The sequence below is a fragment of the Mytilus californianus genome, unplaced genomic scaffold (assembly GCF_021869535.1).
Source record: "Mytilus californianus isolate M0D057914Y unplaced genomic scaffold, xbMytCali1.0.p SCAF_11, whole genome shotgun sequence".
NCBI classification, from domain to species: domain Eukaryota; kingdom Metazoa; phylum Mollusca; class Bivalvia; order Mytilida; family Mytilidae; genus Mytilus; species Mytilus californianus.
In genome coordinates this window covers 41,213,327-41,223,081 of record NW_026262593.1, presented here as the reverse complement: position 1 = coordinate 41,223,081, position 9,755 = coordinate 41,213,327, and the positions used below count along the sequence as shown (strand labels likewise).

The window sequence follows — 9,755 nt, the reverse complement described above, 5'->3', positions numbered from 1 at the left end:
ATGAATAAAACCCCATAACTCGGAAACGTAAAATCTAAAATTTATAAAAAACGAAAGGGAGCTCACGTCAATAGATATAAACAATTCATCAAAGTTTTAAGCAAATTGGTGTAAGCGTTTTTGAGTTAATGTCCGACATGTTGACGACGGACGGACGGACGGACAGACGGACAGACGGACGTACAACAGTATACCATAATACGTCCCGTAAACGGGCGTATAATGATCAACAAGACAGGATCAACAACAAAAAAATGAACTTAGTCATGAAGTTACAAATGTCGCCATTGTTGGAGATGCACAAAGATCCAGGTGATACATAGGCTGTTTTACTTTGATTATTATATTATATCAGTGGTTTTCCTACAGGGTTTATACATTTTGGTGCCCCCATTGGTCATATGCTTTGATTTAGACACTATTATTCAAAATTTGAAAATTGTGTTTTTAGATCATTCTTGAAAATTCATGACCACCATCCTTTCAGTCATCCCCCCCATCTTCCATCAACTAATTTCTGTGGAAACACTAGGAAATCTGTTACATTAGCACCCATACATGTATGTCTCAATTGCAAACAATATGCTAAGTCCTTTAGTCATGCTTCTGTTACATGTACTTAGGAAATACTTAGGAACTTTTAAATGTATATATAGTTATATCTAAACTAAACTGGCTATAAAAACTTCATAAAAACATCAAAATAATTTTAATTGTACAAACTACTACTGTAAATTCAGAAATTATTGCGTGCATTTATAATTGCAATTTTTGAAGAATGGACAAAAATGCGAGATTGATTATTGTGATTTCAGGAAAATGTGCATACAGATATATGTACACAAGATATCAGAATGCGATACTCACCTAGATGCATTATTTGCATTAATAAAAACATCTCAATAATTTCTGAATTTACAGTAGTTATTTTTTTTAGATTTTGTGACACTTGACCTATTGATGTCCTACAAAAATGCCATATGAAATGTTCACTCTTGATATCAAAATTTTAAGAGAACATCGGTGATGATATGCGATTGGGGGCAAATAGGAGAGGGTTGAGCTCTCACAAACATGTTTAACCCTGCCACTTTCTTTATGTGCCTGTCCCAAGTCAGGAGCCTGTAGCTCAGTGGTTGTCGTTGGTTCATGTCTGTCATATTTGTTTTTTTCGTAAATTGTTTTGTTATAAATTAGGCCGTTAGTCTTCTCAATTCAACTGTTTCTTATTTTTCATGTCTGGGCCTTTTATAGTCAGCTATATGATATGGGTTTTTCTCATTGTTGAAGGCCATACAGTTGCCTATAATTGCTTACATCCACTTCATTTGAACTTTGGTGAATAGTTGTCTCATTGGCAATTATACCACATCTCCTTATTTTTATGTAAGTTGTTTTTACTTTTAGGTCAAGTATCATTAATGAAAATAAATATCAGAGTTTATATGATTTTTTGACCATTTTTTAAAGTTTTTATAAAATACAGAATTGTAGTCACAATTTAATGTTTTTTTCTTCACATTTGCAGATGAAAACTAGAAAATGACCTGAGCTAGCTATACAGTTCATATCGATAAATAAATTTGTTTCCAACTTCAAGATGAGGAGAACAGACAATGATGACATTCAACAATACCCAAAACCCAGATGACCGAGGAAGAAGAAAAAGATTTCCCTATGAAATCTAGTTTAAAACAAAAACTTCAATCTCTTGGAAGAAAGTGTAAAATACAAGATCAAATGAAGACAAAAAACTTCTATATTCTTGTCCTTTTTCTTGGAGCTTCAACATTGTCACTTTGGTTGCTAAGCAACCCATCACCTCATCTTCATACTATCGTTACGCAAACCCATATACAAATCAATAACATAAAGAACATTCCTGAGAATATTCGGACCTCTCACAATGAAGAGTACAAAGTTGATCCTAATGTGCTAGAGGAATTAGGCTTTCATGAGACTCATTCCATTTCATATGATAATTTACAGAAAGACATTGAAAATTTGCCGATAGGAACTGCAATAAAGCCTGGACTTTATGATGAAAGCATGCGCTTAATTAAATCTTGCCATAAACATTTACCGTCAAAGATGATCTTGATTTATGACCTTGGTATAAATTACCATAAACATCAATTGGTAAGTTTGTTCAACCTGGGAGTTGTTTCAGTTTTTTTATGATTTTTATAATTGGAGGTGCAGTGAATAATTTAAAAAATTAGGATTGATGAAACACATCTTACATGCATCAAAGAGCAATACTTCTTAAGATTTAAAATATAAAGCGGAAAACAAGTATGATATAATGTATATAAAGTGACAGCTCCCCAACAATAAAAATATTGTGGATAACCTACATGTAGCTACTTCGTAAATTTTATCAAGCGTCAAGAGTGAGAGCAGCTTAATTTTTACTTTAGTTAAGTTTGCTGATATAAAGTTGAATTATCCTCAAAGTATTTTTTTTGGCATGTGTCTTGAAACTCAAGCTTCAAATATGACAGCCCCTAATTACTAATCTTCCCCATAATTGTGACATGATGTTTTAACACCAAAATGCTAAGAATTATTCAGGAATGGAAGAAAATTAAAGATGGTAATGATTTGACATTATCTTTCTTAACAACTTGCTGTTCAGGCAAGTGACCAAGATATTTTACTTATTTGAATGAGAAAACCACTATTTAAAATTTGTTCTAGTTTACAAATGTAAGTAATCAACTATTATGGTCGCAATCATTTCATGGTGTTCTTTTTACTTTCTAAATCTCCCAATAAAGGGCCATGTTGGAGGTAATAGTATTTGAAAAGTTAAAATCAGGATAACACTTTCAAATAAGGGCAGATTTAAAATTATGGCATTATTTTCAGACCCCAAACACGCATAATATGAAATTTGTATTTTACTTATAATTCTTACTAAATTCTAAAGAAATTGCAACCCTCACAATTTATTAATTTGGGTGCCTCCCATCTCATGCATTTAAATCTGAAACAGCGTGAACTAATGCAGAAGATCTCTTTGTTTTCCATTTGTTTATTTACGGAATTCAGTGGACCATAACCAATGATTCCAAGTTATCTTTCAGGTGAAAACTTACTGCAATGAGACAAGAAAATGCACATTGAAGATATTTGAATATGAACAGTATCCCTCACATGTTAAGGACTTAGAAATAAAAAGTTATAGACCAATAATTATACAGGTGAGACTTAAGTTTTTAATCTTGTAGAGAATTCATTTCTGAATTATTTTACCTGAAGGGATGGATACTGAATTTAGTTCAAGTTAGATAATATACACAGTTTGTGTGAACCATTAAAAATGTTGAAGCCTTATATTATGATTTTGATTTATTAAAAAAATTATATTAGAAAATGGCAATACCAGAGATCTATAAAAATGCCAATATGATCGAAACCATCCAATAACTCCTTACAGAGTCATAGTCCATCATTGATGATTTTTGACTAATTTTAGTGTTTTTTCTTTTATACTGAGATCTGTAATAAAGTTGTCCGCATAAGTATTTATAAAAAACATAGATACAGATGACTATGATGTCATCACGCACATGTCACATGACAAGCACATATTTTTCTACAGAACTAATTATATACAGGTTCATTGTTATCATGATTGTAGCGTGGAGATGATTGTAAAAACTTGTTTACTTAACTGTGACATGACTGCCATTGTTAAATTTAAAGGGGCATTAGCTACATATATAAAAACAAATTAAAATATGATTTATTTTTGTTCAATCATTAATGAAAGTGAAATAATGAAATAATAATTCGCTTTTAGCAGCCAATTTAGTTCAATTTTGTCAAAATATGCTCAGAAACATCGCTAATAAATTTTACACATGCAAGTGAATAATTTAACCTCATTGAATCCGTATTCATGTGACCTTCAATTTAACTCATTAGCTAGAGATTGGTTATGCATGTATTATTCATGTTCAGCCATTAAAAGGAAAAGAATGTCAACATTGAAAGTGAAACAAAGGTGAACCATTTTGTTGACTGATTTGATCCACAAAAAATCATTCTTTTGAGGTAAAAATGATGATTAACTTATTTTTTTAACCTATAACATGAAATCAAACTGACCTAGAAAAGTCCAATTGCACGAGGTCGCTATCTATTTATATTTATGTTTATGTTTATATCGGGTTATTTGACCATCGGCAGTCTTCGGAGGTCATCTCAATGGTTAATTAGATGGCATCTGGACTAAAATACACACAAAATCCTGATATATACTATCGAGTCCATGCATTGTTAAATGCTTATTTCAGACTTATTGTGATTTGGATATACGTTTTAGTATGTTATAAATCAAATATGAGAATTTGATTCAAATCGGTGAACATGAATTTGACAGCTTATGCCCCTGTAAGAATACTTTTGGTGGAGTTCTGTAGATGGGAAAAAACTGTAAACAGAAAAAATGATCAGCAAAACATTATCTTTAAAAATGTCATTATAACAAACAATTGAACTCCTCAAGAAGTTATTGACCTTAAAACAACAAATTTGACTAATCATGTGTGTTGTAAACTTTTTCTAAGATCCTCAACCTCTGAAACTACTGAAATAAATTTAACCAAAATAAGGGTTAATGATTGTGTATCTAGTATAAAGTGTGTGTTTTTTATTTTGATCAGTCAAATTTAACCAAAATAAGGGTTAATGATTGTGTATCTAGTAAAAAGTGTGTGTTTTTTATTTTGATCAGTCAACAAACATGGCCACCATGGCTTAAAAAAGTAGAACATAATGGTAAATTGCATTAATTGTGTTATACCTTGAAATCTATAATGCCAAAAATACTGGGAAGTGTAGCAAGGCAAAACTTTGTTTGAAGACCTTGTGTTAACCACCAGATATCTTCTCATTGTTCATTGTTCACGTCATTCATGTGCCTACTCATTGACATACTGTATACCGTACCGGTATTCATTTTTATTTGTGGGGTACCAGTTTTCTTGGATTTCTTTGGCACAGATGAACCAAATGTTCAAAGAATTGCAAATTTTCTATGGGCTTGTCTGCAGACTTTGGCAAAACAAACAAAAAATCAAATATCCCCGTAAAAGTTTTCCTCATGACAGGGAAAGGAGTAGTTTCAATAAGGCTCTAAAATGGCCCCTAATTCTAGCTGAAATTTGAAATTAGGATTTATTGACCAATGTCACATGGGATCATAGCTAATATAATGACTACATTAGAAAAACGTCTTTTTGTTGAAAATTTATGTTTTTGCGTTCTATTTATGACGTCACAAATAGCACTCATTTAGATTTTCCGCGCAAAATTTGATGAAAGCGGATAAATTTACATTGTTATTTTGGAGAGGAAACATAGAGCGCATGTGTCGACAACAAAGATATTTTAGCCTAATGTTTGTAATGAAGTTTTACATATTTGACTTGAATATTTTGTTTGTCGTCGCCTGCGCTGTATGTTTCCTAGGTCTTAATTTGGTTGAAATCCCGACGATTTTGCCCAATTTTGCAAAAATATCTAATTTTAACCTATTTGGGATGTCAAAATCAATGCTTAAAAATAAAACTCTGGCAAAAATAGTTCTATATAACTTTCTCACATGTCTTTTCATCAACTTAAAACACGTTTTATCTTGAAACATTGAACTTAATAATCGGGGCCAAATTTGGCCCATACCAAACTTACTCCTTTGTACCCAAGACAATAAATGAATCCACAGTATCCAAGTGTTAAATATGATTTTAAAGAAGCCCACTAGAGATATTGTGATCGATTTGAAAAAAGTGTGATCAGGGTCACTGTGAATGGATGTTTAGTACATGTACCTTCTAACTTTTAAATGGTTTCTGTTTTTTTTTTTAGGAAATTTTAAGAGATTATGGAATGGTTTTATGGGCAGAACCACCAGAAGTATTACTGACGGGTCAAATTAATCATTTGATAAAAAAAGCACAGACATTAGGACTTATAGCATGGACAATTAAAGATCCTGTATCATCACTCACGTATACAAAAATGCTAAAACATTTCAAGGTTCGAATAGAGGATTATTATTTCAAAGAGTCAGCAAAAACTAGTCAATTAATATTGTTCGATACAGAAAAGATTCACAAGGAATTAATGTTGCCATGGGTAAAATGTGCCCTTGTTGAAGAATGTATTAGCCCTACTGGAGCTCAAAACACTGCATGCAACTATGAACGAAAGCCGTTATTTAAGTATTCTGGGTGTCATAAATACGATATGTCAGCATTTGATGTGATTTTAGGTAAAATATTTAAGCATTCAAAAGGGTATGCTGTAGAAGAAAGAGTATTTGGTGTACCAAAAATAGTTGTTCCTCAAATTACAGAAAATTACCAGATGTATGTTTCACATAATGTCACAACAGACTATATAGAAAGAACTAGACTCAATCAAATTCCTTAAACATGTTAAAATAGATATTTTAAATCATGATTCAAGTAATCAAAAATTTTGTATACTTTTATAACTAAGAGAAATGTTAAATTTCCATGGATGTAATGAGAGTTCAGTAAACTGGTTAATGTGCAGAGATCACAGAACAGTTTTTAGAAAGTTGTTGAACTATTTACTGTGGATTCATTATTATTCGTCGGATACCATTTTTCCTGGATTCCGTGGGTAAAGATGAACCACAAATTCAAATGTTCAATGAAGTACAAATTTTCCAAAAGGCTTGTGTGCAGACTTCTGCAAAACTATGAAATCAAATATCCACGAAAATACAATTTTTCTCAATGCACAAAAATAGGTACCCACAAAAATAAATGAATCCACAGTATTAAAAAAATCATGAAAAGGAAATGTGCAGCCAATTTGTCAAAATGGTTGATGTTTTTATAGCTTGATAAAGAGGTATGGTTTAGTCATGCAAATTGCTCATTTATTCAAGAAGAAGACCTCTGCAGGAAAGTAATATGACATGTAGTAGCAAACTTATTATCAAAACAATATCATAACTTTTATCATTTACAATACATCTTTCATGGTTATGACTTGGTAGGCAACAGGGGCATTAAGTGTTACCCTTGACCATCTGGCTTTCCACCCGTCCCATTTTGGTTTCTGCACTCTGACTTATGTTTGCCTCATGCAAATTTTATAAAACTCATACACAATGCTAAGAACCAAAACTTGCAGACAGAGCTCGAATTTGGGAAGCTAGTCACTTACAGTTCTAGAGTTATGCCCATTTATAACTTGGAAAATTGCAATTTTTTTTTGTTTCTGCACTCTAACTCAAGTTTGTCTCACCCAAATGTTATGAAACTCATACACAATGCTTAAAACTACAAAATGCAGACAGAGTTTGAATTTGTGCAGTGAGTCATTTACCGTTCTAGAGTTATGCCCCTTTATAACTTGGAAAATTTCAAAGCTTGAGCGGGGGCATTCGTATCCTCAGACACATTCTTCTTTTATTTTTATATTGAAATGAATAGGATGATATTATCTGGACTTTTCAGTGCAGAAATGTCACTTGCGTTGTCACGAACGTCATTAGTGTACATGTAGAAATGACATATTTGACCTAAAATGACCATTTCTCACAAAGATTTTGGCAAAAATATAAAAATGAGCCAAAGTCATAGTCAAAAAGATGACATCAACATCTTTTATTTAGACATCTTAAAGCAACACTTCTCTTTTTGTAAGGATGTAGCAAAAGTCCAAAATAATATACTTATATAAATGTTATTAACAAGATCTCAGAATGAGGTTGTTTTGGAAGTAATTAAGTTTTTGCACCTATATTACAGTTGTTCACCAGCTACTATGGAAATTTTTGAAGTTTTTTATCCAAATATTCCACACAAAGGAACTTAATTGATTTATTCAGCAAGATTTTTCCAATTTTTGTTTTCATTCCAGATTTTTGTACTTTTCAGAAAGTTTTCAATGTTGTGCTCCTTAAATTGCTCATTTTTACATTTTATATTTCAACATATTTAAATGTTCAGTATAGAAAATATCCATTGTTAAAGACACATTCTGTTCAACCCAGCCATTTGAGTCTTTGATCCATTTTTTAATACTTTTACAAGAATGAATGCTCCGTAGAAAATTATTTTAGGAAAAAGGTTTCATGTATTCTAAGCAATGTTGAAGAAACTATCTTATTTTTAGAAAAAAAGAGGTAAAGTAGTGTTAAGGATATTGCTCCTCTTGTTTTTGATTTTTTTGCCAGATATTCTGAATCCTCTTGTTTTATCCATGTAGAGCCATTAAAAATTTTTGCCCGCTAACCCCTACTTTTCTTTTCATAATTTTATTACATCTAGTTTAAAAAGCCATATTTGAAAATCTTATAAAATCCTTGTTATTTTTTCATTGTTTTTGAAAGAAAAAAGGTGCCAATGTTAAATGTATGAAAAATCTAGAGAGAATCATTTCTGCCAAATTTTCAATGGCTTATATCTCGAAAACAAGCACACAGACCCTTCATTTTATTCTGTTTTTTAAGTTTCTTCATTTATATACTATCAATTTATAACAGTCGTTTAAAAAGCTTGTTATTATGAAACAGAGGAGCTAACATCCTTAAGGATAAAATATAAACCACTGTAAGTATTTACGGTACACGTGTGTTTTGTATTTGAGCAATATATAAATCATCTGGAAAACTCAAAAAATAAACTGATCAATTTTTGCAATGTATATGATTTAAGGGTATGACAAATATAAAAAAATTTGATGCTATTTTGTGTATTTTTCCTTTGATCTTTTTTGTGATAATTTTTCATATCATGCTACTTGCTTGAGGTAGAAAGTTATTGTCAGAAACTAAGGACGCACCTGCTGTTGCAATGTAAACATCTACATCGTCATAAGCAAAATAGCGATAAACAGATTATTAATGGTCTTTTAAACTCAAGGATGTTTCTTGGCCACATCTCATCACAGGGCTATCGCCCTTCGGTGAGCTTGTAGCTGAGAAACACCCTCTTGTTTGGAAAACCATCGATACCAGCTGCTGCTAATCAAATTCAAAGTTTTTTATTGAGATATTGAAGGAACAAACTATTAAGATATGTCTGATAGCTATTTTAGAACATTAACAATTAATATCCATTGCATATTTGTATTTTATTTAAGATTGCTCAATATGGAATCAATATCGTTTAGAAATAAGAATAGACATAGAAATTTTTTATTAACCAATCATGGACCCTTGCCGGTTTTAAATTTTATACAATAATTATAATGATAAATAAAACACAACATTTATAGAATAATGAATTGTCAGTGCATGAACAAGAGAGCAATTAGGGAATACAGTATTTTATTTAAAGCTGATTACTTCCCTTTGTACAATATTTGATATGTCAAATCTTGTGTTATTCAGATTTTAAAACTTATTTTAGTAGATCATCTGAAAAGGTCAATTGTAATTGGTTACTTCAAAAAATAATATCTTAAACAAGGAATTATTTGAATCTGGAATAATTTTGAATTCTGCAAAATTGATAAGAAAAGTATTATGAAAACTAACCCAACTAAATAGGGTTAGCCATGCATGGATGCAGTATGAACTAAATATTCAAGCTAATTAGTATAGAAAAAATAAGATGCCATTTTTCTTTTAATGGTAATTTGAACAAATAATATGTTTCTTGAAGTAGAATATGAAATTACTTGTTACAATTAAGAAAAAAAACCACTCTTTTTACTCATACAAAGTTGTGTGATAGTTGTTTGTTTGTATGAATGGAGGT

The 9,755-nt window shown here is 31.2% G+C and overlaps 1 protein-coding gene across 1 annotated transcript; it reads left to right on the top strand.

The window, feature by feature from the left end:
* Window positions 1-1,537: 1,537 nt before the first annotated feature.
* LOC127720079 (uncharacterized) lies at window positions 1,538-9,419 on the top strand. Its single transcript, XM_052226486.1, has 3 exons — window positions 1,538-2,139; window positions 3,090-3,206; window positions 5,878-9,419. The coding sequence occupies exons 1-3, from the start codon at window positions 1,648-1,650 to the stop codon at window positions 6,442-6,444; spliced, it is 1,176 nt and encodes a 391-aa protein (XP_052082446.1). The 5' UTR covers window positions 1,538-1,647; the 3' UTR covers window positions 6,445-9,419.
* Window positions 9,420-9,755: the final 336 nt, after the last annotated feature.

Excerpts from the sequence above, each read along its gene's own strand:
- LOC127720079 (XM_052226486.1), top strand. The coding sequence starts at position 1,648 with ATGACCGAGGAAGAAGAAAAAGATTTCCCTATGAAATCTAGTTTAAAA. Across the intron at positions 2,140-3,089 it reads ATTACCATAAACATCAATTG|GTGAAAACTTACTGCAATGA; the intron begins GTAAGTTTGTTC and ends GTTATCTTTCAG. Across the intron at positions 3,207-5,877 it reads ATAGACCAATAATTATACAG|GAAATTTTAAGAGATTATGG; the intron begins GTGAGACTTAAG and ends TTTTTTTTTTAG.